This window comes from Rhincodon typus, chromosome 31 (genome assembly GCF_021869965.1).
Source record: "Rhincodon typus isolate 14 chromosome 31, sRhiTyp1.1, whole genome shotgun sequence".
Classification (NCBI taxonomy): Eukaryota; Metazoa; Chordata; class Chondrichthyes; order Orectolobiformes; family Rhincodontidae; genus Rhincodon; species Rhincodon typus.
Genome location: NC_063362.1, coordinates 1369537 through 1392379, shown reverse-complemented (window position 1 = coordinate 1392379; position 22843 = coordinate 1369537). Strand labels below are relative to the sequence as shown.

The 22843-nt window shown below is 40.7% G+C and overlaps 1 protein-coding gene across 1 annotated transcript in view; it reads right to left on the bottom strand.

Annotated features, from left to right (window-relative positions):
* The window catches only part of rap1gapa (RAP1 GTPase activating protein a), a 151761-nt gene that overhangs the window by 113969 nt on the left and 14949 nt on the right, over positions 1–22843 (bottom strand). Inside the window, exon 2 of the mRNA XM_048614853.1 lies at positions 10527–10620. Coding sequence (XP_048470810.1) covers positions 10527–10620 — 94 coding nt within the window. The remainder of the gene's footprint in view (positions 1–10526; positions 10621–22843) is intronic.

The window sequence follows — 22843 nt, the reverse complement described above, 5'->3', positions numbered from 1 at the left end:
TTTAGATAAATAAATGGCAAGGAACTCAAGGTGGTGATTGCTAGCGTGTTTGCTGACATGAGCCTTACAACCCAGAGGGAGGCAGAGACAGATAAACTAAGAGGTGGAGAGAGAGGGAAAAAGGGAGAGAGACAGAGAGGGAGGGGCATAGTCTGACAGAGAGAACTGACAGAGAGGGACAGGTAGACGGAAACAAAGCGTGAGAAAAAGGGGGAGAATTAACCGCTCCTGGCTGGATGAAAGAGGAGGTTTTTGATTGCAAAGTTGTTATTATTAGCAGCCTTACGTCCAAGGGCTGGGGAGAATGTTGAAAATTACTTAGGACAAAGCCAAAAGCAGAAGGTTGTGAGGTGTCAGAGAGGAAGGCATCATACAAAGTTATTGAAGTCATAAGGTTGAAGAACGTAAGGAGGACGTGAGCTGAGTTAGCAAATTATTTAACAGTTTTTGAAGCAACATTAACTAATGAAAATAGTACCAAGTGAATGCAGATTTTTTTTCAAAATGAAATTAATTACAGTAATGCCAGCTCAATAGAGAGTTTTAAAGTGGAGACCCATCACTCAGGTTTGGGTGAATGTTGTTGTCAGTGTAAAAGGATTATATCTTCCCTTCTGTTATTTATAATTAGGCTATTTCATATAGTTCTTGTGCAGTGTAACATAGTTTTCATTTTTCTTTTGTATTATTTTGTTAAAGCACATTGATAGCCTCTTGCATGTGTATTAACTGACCTACATGGCAAACAGAAAATAAAACTTATGTTCTATCAAGCCAGGTCTCAATCTGGGATCCGATTTGTCCAGTATTACCGCCAGTTGGAATTGTACTAAAGTTCTTTGTTTTGATTAACTGTGTGTGATTTCTGACAGAAGCAAACAGTTCAGTCTGGATTTCATGAGGGAACCCCAAGTACATTAGCTGCCAGTCTCACCTCAAACTTTCTCTTTCCTTCTCCAATTTGTTTTCTTAATTCCCCTCTGAGTCCTCTATATTCTGTTTGGTTCCCAAGTGTATAATCGATAAAATTCAGGACAAGTTTCAGGGGCTAAATGGCCTGCTGTTGTTGCAAAGTATCTGCCCCAAATACATTTTCTCCCATTCACCCGAAACAGAACAAACCACTCATTTTAAACCTTTTCACAATTGTATTTTCCACAGGATTTCACATCCCATATTATTTTTTATTTATTCAAATCAAGTGATAATATTTTGTGTATAATATTACATTGTGTCCATACCCACTGAACTATTCAGGGAACTTTAACAGAAATTACTGGAAAAACTCAGCAGGTCCGGCAGCCATCTGTGGAGAGAAATCAGAGTTAATGTTTCAGGGCGAGTGACCCTTCCTTAAGTTCTGAGCTTTTCCAGCAATTTCTATTTTTGTTTCTCATTTAGAGCATCCACAGTTCTTTCAGTTTTTAATAGGGTAACTTAACCCTTTTATTATTGTGCTGCAGTTAGAAACTGATACAAGATGATCATTTGTCTCACTCTGTCCTTAGAGTTCCTCATATTGTTTGAGCATTTAATGATTTATTTCCAGATTCAGCATTCTTTATGTCCAGAAACTTGAATATGATATTAATGTGATGAAGAAACAATGGTTATTTTGAAAGGCAGCATGAAAGCAAATCTCTCTGGATAGTAATTGCACAAAGAGCTGAGAAAGTAGCAGAAACCACAGGTGGGATTGCTGTTCTAACAGTTTGGGGCAGTGATAGGAGTATATTTAGCTCCAATGATGACCTAGACAATAAACTCCATATTGATGGTAAAACCCAACAGGAGAATTAACTATGTCCAAAGACTTAAAATGAACAATGTGGAAATGTTTAAATGTCATTATAATCCATACTGGATCAGAGTAGACATTGTAGCTATTAGATTAAAATCCTCGTGATAATGCATTTTTTAAAAATTAGCCATTCTCTACACAGCCTGTCATAATTTTTATGCATTGGATTATTGCAAATGACACTGCAATAGACTCAATGAAGCACAGCAAAACAGCAACTGCCTGAAATGTTCACTGTTTTTCTAGTGCTACAGATTTGGCCAGCTTCACTGCATATTTCTGGCATTTTCTGTTTTATTGCAGTATAAAATTAAGCAGAAACACAGAAAACAGGAGGAGTAGGCCATTCAGCCCTTCAAGCCTGCTGTATCATTCAATATGATCATGGCTGATCATCCAACTAATTAGAATGGATACTTCGCCCGCAAACCTTGGGGCTGCGTGTTTGTAAATGTCTCCTGTGTTGCAAAGATTTTTTACAGTAAGACATACTTTTCCACAATTGAAGGATCTGAGCAGTTTGAATGAAAAGTGTCTTCCAAACCCTTCAAATTGGATCATAGATAGAGGGGAAGACAGTGTTTTGCTTGTTTGGCAGTGTTTCATGCTTTGTTGAAAAGTACTTTTTTGTGCAGCACCCCACTGGACTAATCAATACAGAGCTAAGGGGCATTGTGAAAAATCTCCAGCTGAGGTCCCTCATTACTGCAATAAGTGAAGATAACCGTGGGCTTACATGTTGAGATGCACTTTTCCAACTCAAGACTTGGAGCAATAATTCCCTCCACCATAACAATACAATCCTCCCAATGGCATGTTTAATTACTAGAATGAGCAGTGAGAGAATTAACAACAGAACAGCAAAGTGCCAAAGACCAATAATGGATGTACCAGTAAGTTAAGAATGATGTGAAAGCCCTTCTCACTGAGATCTCTCTTTGGCTGACTGGCCAGAGAATTCCCAAGGTATTCAAGTTATTGCTCTAACAGAACATAAAACCTGATTCCTATTCAATCAGCTACTACTCATTGATTGCTTATCAGTCAGCTGTCATGTCCTACATACAACAGAGGAAACATATTGTATTAATTGGTTACAGCAGTGAAGACTAAATAATGGAGTCCATTTTAAGCAAAATGTTGATCCCTACAACTCTCTCCAATGGCTGGTAAGGGATCAGAGTGCTGATTCCAATTCTAAAATCTTATTATTATATATAAAAAGACAATGAACACTTATATAATTCAACATGGATCAATTTTTCTGAGTGAGTTGAGAAAACGTCAAAATAAAGACCATGGACAGAATTGCAATGAACTGTACCCTCCCAGGTTAGAAAAGGCAGATTGACAAACATGCAGTTTGAAACCTAGAACTTCAGCTACGCAGACAAACCTGATCTTTTAAGTGGTTCAAGCAATGAATGCATTGTGATATTGAAAAATTATGAAATGAAATCAACTCAGGCTTATGCTGCAGAATCTTGATGCTGGTCAGGAACTGTATTGGCTGCAGCACCATCCAAGGAAGTAGGAGAGTGGAAGAAATCAGGTTGATCAGAGCTCTGCTGCAGAACACCCATCCACTGATTCCCCTCCATTAACACAGGCACACACCACCATCAGGTGTCTGACATAGAAACATCAAAAATAGGAACAGGAGGAGGCCATTCAGCCCTTTCAGCTTGCTCCATCATTCAATACGATCATGGCTGATCGTCCAACTTAGTCCGTGTTCCTGCTTTCTCCCTGTACGCTTTGTTCCCTTTAGCCCCAAGGATTGTATCTAACTCCTTCTCAGGAATATGGTCCAACAGTCTGACAGGACTGACTGGGCTATATTCTGAGATTCACTAGGGACAGAAGATGTTGGCAGCAAAACTAAATGAAAAAATGGAGTAGAACATAGAAAAGACTGCTACTCTGCCACAGTGGAGTCTGCAAATTAATTACTGCATAGATTTACACACAGAGAATGATCACTGAGCTGAACTAGTGGAGAGATGAAAATCTCCTTGGAAACAATGCATTGGTTAAATCAGCACCTTCATGGAAGTCTTAGGATCATCAAGAAAACGGACTCTCAATATTCAACTTCCATTATTTGACTTTAATACCAGAGACTTTGGTAGCATTAAAAGAATTTTTAAGAAGGACACTGTTACCTAAGATGGCTGCCGCACCCAGAAAACTCACTTGTAAGAAATACCATCGGAATGAAGAGGTGCTGAAATTCAGTGAGGCATCACAAAATTCTTGTGTCTCATTTTACTCACAATTGCACGATACAGGAAACAGGAACAGGAGTAGGACATTTGGCCTTTCAAGCCCGCTTGACCATTCAATAGGATCATGACTGATCCAACATTCCTCACATCCACTTTCCTGCCCTTTCCCTGTAACCCTTGATTCCATGACTGATCAAGAATCTATCTCAGCCTTAAATATTCACAAAGACTCTGCCCCCACAGCTCTCTATGACAAGGACTTCCAAAGACTTTCAACCCTCTGAAAGAAGAAATTCCTCCTCATTTCACTCTTAAATTGGTGCCCCTTTATTCTGAGACAGTGTCCTCTGGTCCGAGACTCTCCCAAGAGGGGAAACATGCTTTCAGCGTTTACCCTGTAAAAACCCTTAAGAATCCTACATGCTTCATTGACATCACCTCATTCTTCTCAACTCCAGTGACTAGAGTCCCAACCTGTTTAACCTTTGCCCATAAGACAATCCCTCCATACCAGGGATCATCCTTCCCTGAAATTTCTCCAATGAAATGATATCTTTCCTTAAACAAGGGGACCAAAGCTGCTCCCACTGCTTCCGATGTGGCCTCACCAGCACCTTGTACAGTTGCAGTAAGACTTCCCTACTCATACTCCAAACCATTTGAAATAAGAACCAAGATTCCATTAGCTTTCCTGATTTCCTGCTACCCCTGTGTGCTAGGTTTGTGTGTTTCATGCACAATTCCCCCAAGTCCATTTGTGTTACAGCTTTCTGCAGTTTTTCATCATTGAAACAATACTCTGCTCTTTTGATCAGCCTTCCAAAATGAACACCTTCACATTTTCCCACACTATACTCCATTTGCCAACTTTTTGCCCACTTACTTAATCGATCAATGTCTCTCTATAAACTGTTTGTATCCCTCTCACAACTTGCCTTTTCATGTATTTTTGTGTCATCTGCAAATCTGGGTACAGTGCATTCACTTCCTTCCTCCAAGTCATTAATATAAGCTATAAGCAGTTGCAGTCCCAAACTGAACCCTGTGGAACCCCACTGGTCACAGTCACCAACCTGAAAAAGAACCCCTTATCTCCACTTGCTGTTTCCTGCTCATGAATTCTCTCTCCATGTCAATATACCACCTCCAACGCTGTGGGCTCTTATCTTATGACTCTATAGCTCTAGGTCTTAACCTTTTGTGTGGCACTTTGTCAAACGCTTCTGGGAGTCCAAATATAACACATCTATTAGATCCCCCCATCCACCCTGTTTGAGAATTCCTTGAAAACCTTTAATAAATTAGTCAGACATAATTTCCTTTCATGAAGCCATGCTGACTCTGCTTGATTAGTTTATGATTTTCCAAATGTCCTGCTGTTACTTCCCTAATAATTAATTCCAACACTTTCCCAACAGTAGATGTTAGGCTAATTAGCCTATAGTTATCCACTTTTTACCCTCCCTATATTTTTGAGCGGGGCTGTCACATTAGCAGTTTTCCAATCCTCTGGTACTTCTCCAGAATCTAAGGATTTTAGGAAAATGACAACCAATCCATCCACTATCTGTGCACTTATCTGCCTTTAGCCCCATTTGTTTGTCTAATACTATTTCTCTAGCCATTGCAAAGAAAGAAACTTAATTTCTTTCCTCGCATTGTTCAGTACTAATGGGATGCTCAAAGTATCTTCCACCGTAAAGACTGATGCAAAATATCTGTTTAACTTCTCTGCCATTTCCTTGTTCCCCATAACCATTTCCCCAGATTCATTTTGTAAGGAGTTAATTTCATGTGACTGCTGTCTTTCGCTTTATATATTGAAAGCTGCTCTTTTTGTCAGCTTTATATTCCATGCTAGTTTGCCCTTAGTTTATTTCCTCTGTCTTTATTACATTTTTATTCCTCCTTTTCTGGATTCTGATTTTATCCCCATCTTCGGGGCTATCACCAACTTTGCCTCCTTATATGCTTTTTCTTTCTACTTCATACTCTTCTTAACTGCCTTGATTAGCCATGGTTGGCTTATCTCTCTCTTCAAACCTCTCCTCCTTTCTGGGATATATTTTAGCTGAGAGTCATCAATTACCTCCTTAGATGTTTTTTATTGCTTGCTTACTGCCATTCCTGCTAATTTATCTGTCCATCCTACTGTAGCTAACACTATCCTCATTTCATTGTAATGCCCTTTATTTAAGTTAAACACAATGATTTTGGACCCAAATTTCTCCCATTCAAATTGAATATTATATTCTATCATGTCATGATCACTACTTCCTAGGAGATCTTTAACTGAGTTAATTTATTCAACCTACCTCATTACCACATTCAAGACAGCCCTTGCTGGCTCCATGACATATTGCTCTAGGAAACTATTCTTAGTGTCCTCTATTAATTCATTGTCGTAGCTACCCTTTGCAATTTGATAATCTTCATGTTGATTGGGATAAAAGTCATGCATAATTGTTCCTCTGTTCTTTTTACAAGCACCCATTATTTGTGGGAAAGGCTATAAATCAACAGAGTGGCTACTGTTGTGGGTCTGTTCACTACTGCTACCAAAGTCTTCAATGTGTTGAGAGATGAAGGGGCTGCCTATAATTATCTAACTTGGAATGAAACAACGACACATCCTCCAGAATCCGCAGAGGAATAGGATTTCAACAGCAGCCTTTGAGTAAATACAATAGGGAGGAAGCAACATGGACTGAGAATAGCATGGATACTGGAAGCTCTTCTCTCTGATCCCAGTCTCAACTATAAAAACCAGTGCCACCGAAAAAGCAACTTGTAAAAATCATTCATTTAAGAACTCAAGAGCTGCAAACTTTGCTTCTGCAACAGAAACAGAACAACAGCTAAACATTTGCAATCGGGTCTTTTCATTCTCAATACCCAAGGGACTCAAGGATTGGTAACTGTATTTGCCTTTGCCTTCCTGTCTGTACTGCGCAGCTCTCACAAGCTTCTCTCGAAACTTTGTCAATACGTGTGTGTGTGTGTACTTGCTGGTGCAATTTATTGTCTTTAATCAAGGTAATATGTAATAAAACTCCACCCTCTTTCTTTCAAGAAAAGCTTAGAATTGGTTCTCCTTCAGTTTTGATCTGATCAAGTTTAATTGAAGTTTGATCACTACATTCTGAGAAGGAAAAAACAAATTCTTTGGGCAGACAAGTTGGTTGGTTGTGTGTGTATTGTTTTCACACGTGGACAGGGCTTTTGTTGCTAGAATCGAAACACAAGTTCATTTTTAATCAGATGTGACTCCTCTCTTGCAAACAACGTAAAAAAAAAAGTTCCAAGATTCAGGTAACAAGGTGTAGAGCTGGATGAACACAGAAAAAAAGTTTTCTGAAGAAGGGTCTAGGCCCGAAACGTCAGCTTTCCTGCTCCACTTATGCTGCTTGGCCTGCTCTGTTCATCCAGCTCTACACCTTGTTATCTCAGATTCTCCAGCATCTGCAGTTCCTATTATCTCCAAGATTCAGGTGCTGCTTCTCTAAAGGTTTGCTTCAGTTGCAATTATATCATAGCCAGCACAGAATGGTGCAGTAGAACTGAGCATTGCAGGCACAAGTCTCAAACTGATGCCTCTCATCAACAGCACTGTTGCAATTCCATCACATGTGCAGCCCTACTGCCCCCTCTCCATTGCATTGTGTATGCTTCAGTGCTAAACTAAAAGGCGGCTTCCTCCTCATTTGTTAAAGTCTTGAACCCAAATGGATATTACTCACTCTTCACTGTTCAGCCTTTTGTAAATAGGCAACAATGAATGGGACTTCTAACAGCAAAAAGTTTATTTCCAAACCAAAACTTACATCCTGCTGTAGGTTTACATGCACAGGAATAATAATTGTCTTCAATTTTAATATATTGCAGAATCACTTGGGGTATTTTCTCATCTCTCACCCAACTGCTAGTAACTCTTGGAATGAAGTATTCAAATTAAAGCAAATAGTCAGATTTATTTGGAGTTAGATTATCTCTTAGAGGTAACTAAGGAGCTCAGTGCACAATAATAATTAGCTTCCTGTTCTTATATTCAGGACTAAAGGCCCATCAGCATGAAGCCGCTTCATGAAAATAAGTTTTTGAAAAAGAAAATATATGTAGGGTATGCAGGGTAGATTATCATAGTAGAATAATAGGTCGGCACAACATTGTGGGCTGAAGGGCCTGTACTGTTCTATGTTCTATGTTTTAGTCTGTTATTGTGTTGAAGCTTTTAATCAAAATGAGAACTGAACAGCTCTTCACCTTCTTTAATAAAGGCCTCATTTTAGGGACCAAGCAACACTTTCTGAATATATTTGTGACAGGAGGACAAAGGAGAGAACAACTCATTTAGCCCATCAAGCCCGCGGTGATCATGAGCCCAGATTTTTGTTCCTGGGTTGTGTGTTTGGATGGAATTCCCAATCCTGGGAGGTCTTAAACACACACACCAACAGGTTCAAGAACAACTTCTTCCCTGCTGTTATTAGCTGCTGAATGGACCTCTCTAACTTCAAATCTAATGGTGATCTTGCTTTTGTGCACCTCCTGTGCAGCCGTAACCCTGTATGCCTCACTTTGTCTAAACACTCAATGATCTGTATGTCCTTTCATGTTATGATTTGCTTGTACTGCTTGCAAAACAAAACTTTTCACTGTACTTAGGTAAATGACACAAAAACAAATCAAACCAGGTCACACTTTCATTCCAGTGTGGTACAGGTCCCAGGAGCCAGGCAAGGTGACTCCAGAATAGGCACAAGGCCAACTTCCCTACACTGGATCTGTATGGAAGATTAACAAAAAAAGGAATTAAAAACAAAAACAGCTCCCCAGTTTTCACCTCTCACTCCACCTCCTGTCCTCACTCACACCTTTGCCCTATCCATGGTAACTGATGCCACTGCATACCCCTCTGCCTCCTTCGTCCCTATACCCAACCCTCATGGTCTCCCATACTCTACTTTCAAAATCATTTTCTGCACCAAACCCATGTTCCCCATGCTATACCCTCCATACCAAATTTTGTTCCTGTGCCCACCACCCATGTTACTCACACACCCAATGCCACCTCATGCAGCTACCCATTGCTGTGGCCCTATGCTAACTTAGTGCATCATGCCAACCCATGTCCCAGCCTCACCCAACATCTGTCACATTTACCCTGCATGAGCTAGAATCCACCTCAGGAACCATACAGAAAAGAAAGCTAGTGCTATTTACAAAAAAGCCTCCAGATAAAAGGAAACATACAATACATTGAAATAATTACAAATTTGAAACTAGTCTGTTATGAAAACAAAAATTAGTGTTTTCCAATAACTTGAAGCTTTCAATCAATCTCTTCACTTAAAGGCACCCCATTATGATAATGTGGAGTAACACAATCAATGATGCAGCACAAATCCTGGAATAGTCAAGCCCTTCTCCAGGCTCATGTCAACAAAGTGAAATAGCAGTAATTGATTTATTATTTTAAAAGATTTTTTTTTAAAAAATTAAAGCTCAGCAGAACTAAAGCTTTGGCAGCTCTTTGGCAGGTCTCTGTCCTGGGCCTCCATCTTTTGCAGAAGCTAGAATCATATTCTATGCACTACTCTGTAGAACCATCCATTTAATCCCTTTTCCTTTAACCACCCTATTTTTACTTATCATGATGGTCTCTCCTTGGGCCAGTAACTATGGTCATGCAATTCATAGCTTTGTGCTAACCTCTGGAGCAAAACAGGTCTGTTTTCTGCTACTTGCCTCAACCTCATTCTATTTTGTATGTCTCATTCCTTTCATCATTTTTAACAGCATCTTGAAATCACCTTCCAACCTCTGTCCCCTAATAAAAACACATTTCTCCATGTCTATCTTATATTTCCTTACAACAGCGAGGAAGCACACTCACAAATTAATTTGGTGTCCTCACTCTGTGGCTTAACACCCTTCCTTTAATGTGAAACCCAAAGACCAGCCCATGCCATTCAAACTGTGAGCTTTCTAAGATACCATTACACCTTGGCAGTGAAACACATTGGGTTTTTGGGCGATTTATACATAGACATTTGGAACATGGATCTCCACTCATCTTTTATATAAGCAGTAATGAACAGTAAGTAAAACTGTTGAATGGTTGTTGTAACGTGACATTCTCTATGTCATTGCCACCAGTAACAGCTCTGACTTTGGTTGTAGTAAAATGAGGTGAGTGTGTTATTTCTGCCTTTGGAGGCTGCAAGACTTTGGAAACCTTGTAATGCCTCCAGAGGCTGGGATGCCAGTGTGACACAGCAGTTACCCCAGTCGATAATTTCCCCATGGCCTGGAGTATTTCTCAATGGAATGATATACACAGAAACTCTGCAGCCATTGGGCTTGACACAGCAGCCAGAAATAAAAGATACAGATTAAACTTCCAAACACAAATGTATTATTTCCACAATGCAAATTGGGAAGTTTTGCAAAACATTCACAACTCACGTGCAACAAGAGATTTCAGAATCTCCTACCTTGAGATACGACCGTGCAGAGTACGAAGGCTGTGATTCTGGACTTGGTGGTTCTAATGAGTTGGAGATGTTGTGATCTCCTCCATCATGTTTCCTATTGTGAGGAAAATTAATTATTGGCTTTGTGCAACCATGTTTCTCCATTGCCTTTCAATTTTTTTTCTATTCATTTGTGGGATGCGGGTGTTGCTGGCTGGGCCAGCATTTATTGCCCATCCCTAGTTGCCCTTGAGAAGGTGGTGGTGAGCTGCCTTCCTGAACCACGACAGTCCACCTGCTGTGGATTGACCCACAGTGCTGTTACGGAGGGAATTCCATTTTCTCTGCAAACCACTTTCACTGTTTCCATGGTATGGATTACCCTGTTTACTATTCTCCATTCCCCAGTTAATGTCCACCAACTAATGGCCAGACTGCATATTGGTGAGTCCATTAAGTCAGTAGACTCTCTGACCATAACAACAGGACTCTTGTGGTGTAGTGGTAATGTCCTCTCCTCTGAGCCAGGATGCTCAGGTTCAAGACCCATCAGCTCCAGAGGTGTGTTATTGCACCTGTGAACAGAATGATTAAAAAATACCTCTGCCCTTAACAGCATGATGGACCAACCTCCCCAAACCTAACATGGTCACACAGGTAACTCCCAGTACAGGCTATGGACAATTATCACAAGTAGTAGAAACAGTGTAGAAACAGGGATCAGAGCAGATCTGGTTAAAAGTGTAACCATTTTGACATTATTGATATAAAGGGGAAATCACCAAGCAAACCTGAGGTGGGATCATTTTTTGATTTTCTTTCCTTCTTCCAAGAGCACAGAGACCAATTATAACATCCCCCTGCTGCCAACATGGTGAGGATGATCTAATTTGACAGACCCCAGGGACTGGACTAAAGCTCTGCCAGCTCTAAATGTCTCCAAATCAGTTCTGCTCCACGCGGTATCAAGGGAGTTCTGCTTCATGTAATTGTGCTCAAATATTTACACCAGTCCAAAGTCCCATTGTAGCTTTAATAGTAATTTTACCTAAACCAATACAATTTTTGAAATTTTATTCTCACTTCTTTTCTCCCCTCATTCAACAGTATTCTGCTCATTAGTAAAATAATCTTCACTGCACTCCTGGGTTTTAATGAAACCGAAAGGAATGGATAGCTGACATGGCAATGATCAAATAGACAGGCACAGCAGTCAACCTTGTTCAATTCTCAAAAGGCAGCATTGGAAATCTTCAATAGCTGGCACTGGGTTCTTCACCATTTAAATAATTATACAATGCATTAAGCACCTTAACCCTGTTTGCACTTTGCCAAACATTTAAAATGCTGTGAGAATGCGAATAAAATTAGAATGAAGATTTCCCTTCTTCATGATAAAGCTGCTGGATCTAGGATTAATTTGGGGCATTTTATTTTCACTTTTTACAGACATCATCACTTGCAAAATACACACATCCTCAAAATTACTGTAATGAGTCTGAAGTTCATTTTAAGAGTACAGTTGAAAGACAGTCACAACCTACTGATAACCCAGTTAGGGTTCTTGTTACTGTGAAGAATTACTGTCACAGTGTAAAAACAATTAATCAAGCTTTAACAGCAATGATAATCCTGCATCCTTTCAACCTCAGAGCTACTAATGGTCATTACTATTAAATATGCATTCGAAATATTTTAATGACTCGAGCATTTACAGATCAGGAGAAAATGATCAGAAATGTACGTGGCTTAGGTACAATAAAAATAGCTACATATGTAAACGGTTCACGTGCACACTGAAACCTTTAACACAAACCTGCTGTAAGTGAAACATAAAGCAATGTTTTTTTAAACTTCACTTACTTTGTTAAAGCAGCCAATAAAGAAAGACCTGGTACTGCCGAAGAGGTGAGATTTGTACCACTGCGGAGATTCGAGCCAGCAATTTACAACGAGCAGCAGAACATTGCACCTCAGCCGCAGTTCAAACTCCTGTTCAAATCCTCAGCACAGTCTATGGGGAGGAGACAGAAAGGTACCTGCTCTTTTACACACTGCCTTTCCCCAGAAATGGAAATTGCCCAGTAAAGCACGCACTATGCAAGAGTTTGTTTTGCATTCATTAAGTGTGGCTTAATTAAGCAGACCTCACCAGAAGGAATGCTGCCATGACAACGGGTTTTGGGATTCAGCATCAGACCTGGGCATTTGGCGCTAATGATATTTTCGGGGGCGGGGGGAACAATGGTCTTGGCAGCTTCGAGTTTCAGCTTCCTTGGGGCTTCTTGGAGTTGTATTCTCCTGGATGCTGCAGTGATGCAGGAGAGCAGTAATTACAACCACACCGACAGAGCCCAGCTGACACTGTAATCTTTAATAGCATTAGGTTGTATTAATATTAAATAGGGTCTTGCTGGAGAGGACATGGCCCGCAGTTTCACTGGAAATAGGAGCTTTTCACACACACACAACAATTAGCGTTTAACTTAGGAAATGGAAGCAAAAAACTGTCGTATTGGTGATCAGAAGTGTTTAGAAATGTATTATCTATGAGGAATGACTGTTGTTTCTCCACTTTACATACCGGAATGTCATGAAAAAAATTACTTCATTTCTGACCAATAAGAAAGTGAATGTCGTTCTAAACTTTCCCGGGCTTTCAGATGGCGAAACACTGATTAAATTAGGGCAATAGTTACATAATGGATCATAAAACAGATAATATATCATCTAACAAAAACAACACTGACTGAACTTTAAAATAAAGAAACATTAATTGCTGTAATTAATCAATGTTTGATTCAAGGTGAAAATGCAGTTTTCTTTATTTATAGTATCTAATTTTCTACATTTCCCGATTTGCTGCCAAAAATCATTCTGAGAAACATATAATTATAAAAAGCAAGTAATTCTGGAACAAAATGAATTAGCATTAAAAACAGAGACATTGCAAAATCAACAGGAATACAAGCAATGAATGAATCAGAGAACCTGTGTTTGCATCATTAAGTACAAGTTTGCAGAGATCTCCAAACTGTGTACACTGGTTAACACAGGTCCGAAAGGTTCGACACTGGTTGCCACTGAGACTGAAGGTACAAAGCACCATTGCAAAGAGTAGGTAAAGTTTCTTGCCCAAAGGGAAACCACCTCAACAAACAGCAGCAGAGCTACTAATCGACATGTTACAAAAACACTAAAGTGAGATGATTCAGGCAGCAATTACATCTGGTCACTAATACACCACCCAAAACTAATTACTGCAATAAATCCAACTCGCATAGCAACCTCCGCCTGATTCTTTTGTTACATATTCACACTGCAGTCAGTAGAGACGCAAAATAATATTTCGGTATGGTAATTAACACAATGTGAACTCCGAGATGCATTAAAAAGTCACTTTATATTTAACAAAGAATAAAGAATTTACATAGCACCTTTCAAGTTTTCAGGTAACATGGAAAGCTTCACAATTAAATCAGTTTGCAAGTGTAATCTCAAATTTAATACAGAGAAACGCGGCAGCCTATCTGTACACAGCAAGCTCCCTCAAACAGCAGTGAGATGAAAGCAAACTGGTCATTTATGAGATAGTAGGAATTGCAGATGCTGGAGAATCTGAAATAACAAGGTGTAGAGCTGGATGAACACAGCAGGCCAAGCAGCAACAGATGAGCAGGAAAGCTGACGTTTCAGGCCTAGACCCTTCTTCAGAAATGTCATTTATGATCTTGGATGGGGTATACATATTGGCAGGAACAGCTCGTCCTCTTCAAATCCATCTGAAGGGGACAGACTAGGTCAGGACTTTACCAATCATTCCACTGGCAGCATTTCAAACAAGGCAGCACAAGACGATGTGCACAAGTGTCAGGTATAGGACTTGAACCCATCACGTCTCAAATTAGATAATAAAATGCCAACACCAAGTTAAGGTCAAAAAAACCTGTCAAACGACTATTCTGAACACTGCGAGAGAGAGGGATTACTGAACAAGTGAATCTTGTCCATGTGCAATCTGATAGGATGATTTCGCTCATATACTGTGACTGATTCTCACACCTTATGCCTTGACTATGATTAACCACCAGTCTAGGGTTGGAGCTTGGATCTGAAAGTTAGAGAACCCAAAGTATTGGCAAAGCTTCCTCGTTTGCCAACAGAATGTAATTAAAAGGGAGGGACAAAAAATAAGACTTAGAATATGGCTATGCACATTTGAGTATTGACTAGATTATCTGAAATCAAACACATAAACTACAAGCAAAATTAGTTTCCAAATACCTGAAAAACCAAACTCTCCTGTGGTCCAAATCGGTCAACAATAACATTTTGTTGTAAACATTGGACTTTTAACTGTGGTTTTTATTTGCAGATGCTGCCCATCCTTTGGAACATAGCCAGCCTTTTCTTTGTTTACATTGATAGATTAACTTTTTCTGTATTGCTCAATTTGATATCTGAACATATGGTAGATCTACTGCCATATCTAAAGCAAAGAACTGATCACTAATCATAATGTTTTAGAGATACCCAAAAAATCCATATGAACTGGAGACAATATCAAACTTTCCAATTCTCTTGTAACATCCCTGTTAATCCAAACAGTCCAACCCTCAAAAGGTCGTTAATGAAGGGCCATTGGGATTTTAATGGTTTAAGTCAGAACCACAGCATCTTACAGAAATGAGCCAAACTTTACATTCTATAGCATTTTGCAGAAGATGAAACAAAGGATAATCAGTTTGTTTTACTTCCTGTTTTGATACCTATGATTAGTTGTTTGCCTAATTTGATGAGTTCACTATTACTGGAAGCCTGGAGAACCCTTTGACTTGGTGCTCGATACACACACTGGGGAAGGGGATATCTACACTACAGAGATCACTGGATCTTTGTGGGCAGCTTTCTTTGGGGTCAATGCCAAGCAACCACACTTCACCCCCTATCTTCTTTATTCCCAGGACCCCAAGTCAAATATTGTGAAAACAATTGCACCAATATGTGGCAAAAATTCAATATTGTGGATACCACAGACAGCAAACAAGATACTGCCTGATCTGCTGAGAACTTCTATCATTTTCTGGTTTATACCAAACGTAGTGTTATTTCACTTGTTTCTGGCAAACTAAAGCAATGCAATAATAACTCTCGCTTTAAACAAGTAACTTCAGCTGAAAAAGATCTTTGATTAAATCAACATTGTTATTTGAAAACTCTTTTGTTGTGTGTTTGGTTACACTTCTGCCCCATGCTCCTGATCTTTGGGCACCCGGTGCAAGGGGGTGTGGGCAGGTTGAGGGCTCCACTTTTGGGTCTGCTCCTGGACCTGGCCAGGCTGGCTATAAACAGGTCCAGGCAGTGGGCCGTGGAGGGGGCCACCTCTGCCAACTGTCTACCCCCTTTCCATGGTTATGTTCAAGCTTGGATGTCCTTGGAGAGGGAGCACATGGTATCCATCAATGCTCTCTATGCCTTTGGAGAGAGGTGGGCACCATCGGGAATACAGTGCTTTATTTCCCCTTCCAACTCCATTTTGATTTAAACCCTTCCCCCTCCCCCAGCTCTCCCTAACCTTTGATGGTTTGCATTGCCATCAATGGGCTTCGCAGTTAAATCAGTTGGAAATGTAGTTGATTTACCGGTTGTGGTTAATACATTTGAAAAAAACCTGGGTAATTTGCTGATGGAAAAAAATCACTTGTGTGCAAGAGCATTTCTGCATTCAAAACAAATCAAACGGGCTCTTGTGGTGTAAGGGTCGTGTCCCTACCTTTAAGCCGGAGGCCGGGGTTCAACTCCCAGCTCCAGAGGTCCTTAATAACATCACAGAGCAGGCTGATTAGAAAATACCCAAATCAACATCAGACACAACTTATTGCTTCATATGCTCCTAACTAATGAAGGTAACTTCAAAATGCAGCAAAAGGTTTACAGCGATGGGATTAAAAAGCACAGTCCTGGAGGCATAGCAGGCCAGTAGCATACTGCATTTCTGCTCACAGATATTGTTCTCACTAAGTAACCCCATTCAAGTGATCAGAACAGTGAAAGACATCAAAGTACATTAAATGCACTTTACACTGCTCTAAATTGATCAATGCATTCCCCACTTCCTGACTGATGACAATGAGGTTTTGCCAATGGTTGTGATGTAGAATCTCACCAATGCTCGAGAAAGGTAAATGAACAGTTCACATCCTGGTTTACACAGCACTCTGGCTGATGATGGATTCAGCTTTGTTTGAATTGTAAAACACATTTATCAGAGAACATGGGCCATGCAGTGGATCTATTTAAGCAGCCAATAAATATTACAAGCAATGAATTCATGGCTGATTGATTGTCAGTTCCAGTGTAGGTGGGATAGGAGAATGCAGCATCTCCTGCAGTCTCCTGAGATGTTCAGACTAACGTACCTGAGCTCCTAACTGGAACAGCTGAGGGATTAGGAGCAGGTAAACGGGACAGAGTACCTTCAGTCTTCATTCTCCAACATTCCTCAATTTGCCTTTTAGCTGAGAAACACGGCCAAGTATTGTGTGTCATAAAAAAAACACAAGTGCACGGTTTATTTAGATTTGAACATTTTGACAAGGTCTTGATTTGCTGCCAAAGTGATGTTCTCTGTATGTTAGACAGACAAATCTGGATCATCTTCACTGATGCTTTGAGCTCCAAGGAGGATTGCTTGGTTTCTACTATCAGCTCAGCAGACAGACAAGAAGCAAATGAAAGTGAATCATATGTCCTGATCACTATATTACCAAAGAACACAATGAGAGATGCAGGCAGAAAAGTGCTGCTAAGTCCACAACTGGATCATCTTATTGAATGTAGCAATGAGCTTGAAGGGGCAAATGACCTGCTCCTGCTGTTTCTAATGATCTTACAATCTTAAAACACAAGTGCTTACTTACATGGTTCATCTTCTTAACTCACTTGCAGAGTCACTTCTCTGTTGCTATTATATTGTCACTGTTTAAAGTCTTCTGTGCTATTTGCTTTGTTCTCATGACAGTAACAGCTGTTCCTGATTGTTAGAATGATTACTGCAAATAGCATTTCTCAGAAAGGACAGCAATGTTTGACTAAAGATATATTGTCATCTGATTCTGTCTTCTTATGTTATTCTTTTACAATTGGCCATTGTTCCGATCAAAAGAGTAAACAGAGCTGGGTGGAGGTGCAGGTAATCCATGCAGTAAATGCTCAGCTGATTCCTCACGTCATTTCTAAACCAATCATGGTAAGGCAAACCAGTACAGGACTTATACGCTTAATGGTATGGTCCTGGGGAGTGTCGCCAAACAAAGAGACCTGAGGTTGCAGGTGCATAGTTCCTTGAAAGTGGAGTTGCAGGTAGACAAGGTGGTGAAGAAGGTGTTTGGTTCGCTTGCCTTCATTGGTCAGTGCATTGAGTGTAGGAGTTGGGATGTCATGTTGCAGCTATACAGGACATTGGTGAGGCCACACTTTCAGAATATTGCATACAATTCTGGTTGCCCTTCTACAGGAAGGATGTGTTAAATTTGAGAGGGTGCAGAAAAGATTTACAAGGATGTTGCCAGGACTGGAGGGTTTGAGCTAAAAGGCAGAGGCTGATTAGGCTGGGGCTATTTCCCTGGAACATTGGGGGCTGAGGGGTGACTTTATTGAGGTTTATAAAATCATAAGGGGCTTGAATAGGGTGAATAGCCAAGGTCTTTTTCCTAGGGTGGGGGAAACCCAAACTAGAGGGCACAGGTTTAAGGTGAGAGGGCAAAGACTTTAAAAGGACCGGAGGGGTAGCTTTTTCACACAGAGGGTGATGCATGTATGGATCGAGCTGCCAGACGAAGTGGTAAAGGCTGGTACAATTACAACATTTAAAGGGCATCTGATGGATATATGAATAGGAAGGGTTAAAGAGGGAAGTGGACCACATGCTGGCAGGTGGGACTAAGTTTATTTAGGATATCTGGTCAGCATGGATGAGTTGGACCATAGGGTCTGTTTCCGTGCTGTACATCTCTGTGACTCTAAATAAAATTTAAAACAATTAAATGGGTGCTGAGGAGTTATGCAAGGCATCAGTGTCAAGGAATTCAAATGAGATTATATAGAATTAGATTAAATTTTCAGAGATTTGTGAAGATTATCAAAATGTAGACCAGCTGGTTCCATTCTCAATCAATAAATGTAAGTTTGGCAGTGTTTTTCTGAGACACTTTAGGTGAGATGAGAGTTTTAGTTCAATTATGGGGATTTAATTATAGAGCACAATATATTCTGTCACATCCCAGGTACTTTAGACAATGCCTAGGCAGTAAAGGCAGTTATTTAGTAACTAAGTCAATGTTAACAGGCAAATGCACAGAGAACACACACTGGGATTTGTTTTTGATCAGATAGTCCTCAAATGTACATGTTTAACCCAACAGAACAGGTGCATCAAGGTCACAAACAGGTTATATGTTTGGAGAAGTTTGTTGGATAAATGCACTATTCTCACTGGTCGTCACTTGTCTTGCTGTTCTAATCAAAGGAAGAAGCTACTTTCAAAAATATTAGTAGAATTATCTGTTTGTTCTGCAAGAATCTATGAAATATATGAAAGAACATTATTACATACATATAAAATATAAACAATTGGTGAGAAACCAGTCTCTTGTATTTCCAAAATGTGGTCTTGATGGGTACAACAGTCCTAAAACTGTCCAGAGCCTTTTATTAGAGTCATTGTTAGGAGTCTATGTGGCAAGAGGCCATTCAGCCCATCAAATCTGCACCAACCCTCCAAAGAGCACCCCACCCAGACCCAGTCCCTACCCTATTCCTGTAACCCCACATACCAACGGCCAGTCTATCTAACCTGCACATCTTTGGGCTATGGGAGGAAACCCACACAGACACGGGGAGAATGTGCAAACTCCACACAGACGGTCACCCAAGGTGGATTTGAACCCAGGCAGCAATGCTAACCACTAAGCCACCTTGCTGCCCGCTACATCTGTTTAATCCTTTGTTTTCTCCAGTCATCCAGTTTCTCTGCAATGTTTCTCGTTTTTAGCTCTTCAGTGTCCCTGTGATTTTTGACTCTCTAAACCTGTCTGTTTTTGGGCCGGCTAAGATTTTTTGGGCCTGCTAAGCTGCATTAGTACCATCGGATACTTTTGCTCTCCCTCCACCCTCACAGCGTATCCGACTCCAACATCTTTTTCACAAATTCTAAACTGTGTCCCCATTTCCTTCTAACCCCTTTTCCTCCTGCTATCTACAAATAGTTTAAAGTCAGGTTAGGCATCAATAAACAAATACCTCCTAGATATATTGATCTTTTAACTTAAACATTGTGCAAAAGGTTCTTGGTTCTTCTCCTAGGTTTCTTCAAAACAACACTTTAGATAACATTAAAGTTCAATGGTTTGTTTGGTGATTTATGACTTACATTTCACAAAACAAAAATGTCCTGGTTTCAGGATTAACTGCTTTCTCACATGTCAATCTTAAGCAATTTTCAGATGTTGAGCTATGCTTGAGTTGAAACAGTTTTGGGTCATCAGTTGTTATCAAGCCCAATAGATGGTGTCTCTCAGGTTATCATCACAGCCCAGGATTGAAATACTGACTAATGTATAAACTCCTCAAGTGTCAGACTTTATTAAGACTCACTTTCTGCACCACACACTGTTAACCAACTGCTTCAAGCCTGAATGTCTTCATTTCAAACTGAAGCCAAGTCCAGCAGAGCAGTTGTAAGATTGATTTTGTAGCAGCAAAGAAGATGATCAGCTCAGAAACCTCACCCCACCCCACCCCACCCCATATGCCTCAGTAATTACATGAAACATAAGAAATGGGAGATAGTCATTGTTTAAAAAAAAATCATTTGCAGGATGTGGGTGTCACTGGCTGGGCCCAGCATTTATTGCCGATCCCTAACTGCCCTTAAGAAGGTGGCGGTGAGCTGCCTTCTTGAACTACAGCTGTCCTTCAAATTTGCTCAACATCCAAATAGATCCTTGTTGACCTGTACATCACCATCACCTACTTTTTCCTCAATGTCCTTTAATACCGAACAAAAATCAATCAATCAATTTTGAATGCTGCAATTGTCCTTACAACCACATCCGTTCAGTGGAAGAACTTCTAAATTTCAAAATATTCTCAAGACTCAGGTCTCCAATATGTCCCCATTGCAGTATAGAACATAGAACATAGAACATTACAGCGCAGTACAGGCCCTTCGGCCCTCGATGTTGCGCCGACCTGTGAAACCAATCTGAAGCCCATCTAACCTAAACTATTCCATTATCATCCATATGTTTATCCAATGACCATTTAAATGCCCTTAAAGTGGGCGAGTCTACTATTTTTGCAGGCAGGGCATTCCACGCCCTTACTACTCTCTGAGTAAAGAGCCTACCTCTGACATCTGTACTATATCTATCACCCCTCAATTTAAAGCTATGTCCCCTCGTGCTAGCCATCACCATCCGAGGAAAAAGGCTCCCACTGTCCACCCTATCTAATCCTCTGATCATCTTGTATGTCTCTATCAAGTCACCTCTTAACCTTCTTCTCTCTAACGAAAACAGCCTCAAGACCCTCAGCCTTTCCTCATAAGACCTTCCCTCCATACCAGGCAACATCCTGGTAAATCTCCTCTGCACCCTTTCCAATGCTTCCACATCCTTCCTATAATGCGGTGACCAGAACTGTACGCAATACTCCAAGTGTGGCCGCACCAGAGTTTTGTACAGCTGCAACATGACCTCATGGCTCCGAAACTCAATCCCTCTACCAATAAAACCTAACATACTGTACGCCTTCTTAACAATGCTATCAACCTGGGTGGCAACTTTCAGTGATCTATGCACATGGACACCGAGATCTTTCTGCTCCCCACACTACCAAGAATCTTACCATTAGCCCAGTACTCTGTATTCCTGTTACTCCTTCCAAAGTGAATCACCTCACACTTTTCCGCATTAAACTCCATTTGCCACCTCTCAGCCCAGCTCTGCAGCTTATCTATGTCACTCTGTAACCTGCAACATCCTTCCGCACTATCCACAACTCCACCGACTTTGGTGTCATCCGCAAATTTACTAACCCATCCTTCTACGCCCTCATCCAGGTCATTTATAAAAATGACAAACAGCAGTGGCCCCAAAACAGATCCTTGAGGTACACCACTAGTAACTGAACTCCAGGATGAACATTTCCCATCAACCACCACCCTCTGTCTTCTTACAGCGAGCCAATTTCTGATCCAAACCGCTAAATCACCCTCAATCCCATGCCTCCGTATTTTCTGCAATAGCCTACCATGGGGAACCTTATCAAACGCTTTACAGAAATCCAAATACACCACATCAACCGCTTTACCCTCATCCACCTGTTTGGTCACCTTCTCAAAGAACTCAATAAGGTTTGTGAGGCATGACCTACCCTTCACAAAACCGTGTTGCCTATCCCGAATCAAATTATTCCTTTCTAGATGATTATAAATCCTATCTCTTATAATCCTTTCCAACACTTTACCCACAACCGAAGTAAGGCTCACTGGTCTATAATTACCAGGGTTGTCTCTACTCCCCTTCTTGAACAAGGGGACAACATTTGCTAGTCTCCAGTCTTCTGGCACTATTCCTGAAGACAATGACAACATAAAGATCAAAGCCAAAGGCTCTGCAATCTCCTCTCTAGCTTCCCAGAGAATCCTAGGATAAATCCCATCCGGCCCAGGGGACTTATCTATTTTCACACCTTCCAGAATTGCTAACACCTCCTCCTTATGAACCTCAATCCCGTCTAGTCTAATAGACTGTATCTCAGTATTCTCCTCGACTACATTGTCTTTTTCCTGTGTGAATACTGACGAAAAATATTCATTTAGCGCCTCTCCTATCTCTTCGGACTCCACGCACAACTTCCCACTACTGTCCTTGACCGGCCCCAATCTTACTCTAGTCATTCTTTTATTCCTGACATACCTATAGAAAGCTTTAGGGTTTTCCTTGATCCTACCTGCTAAAGACTTCTCATGTCCCCTCCTGGCTCTTCTTAGCTCTCTCTTTAGGTCCTTCCTGGCTAACTTGTAACTCTCAAGCGCCCTAACTGAGCCTTCATGCCTCATCTCTACATAAGCCTCCTTCTTCCTCTTGACAAGAGATTCAACTTCTTTAGTAAACCATGGTTCCCTCGCTCGACCACTTCCTCCCTGCCTGACAGGTACATACTTCTCAAGGACACGCAGTAGCTGTTCCTTGAACAAGCTCCACATTTCAATTGTGCCCAGCCCCTGCAGTTTCCTTCTCCATCCTATGCATCCTAAATCTTGCCTCATCGCC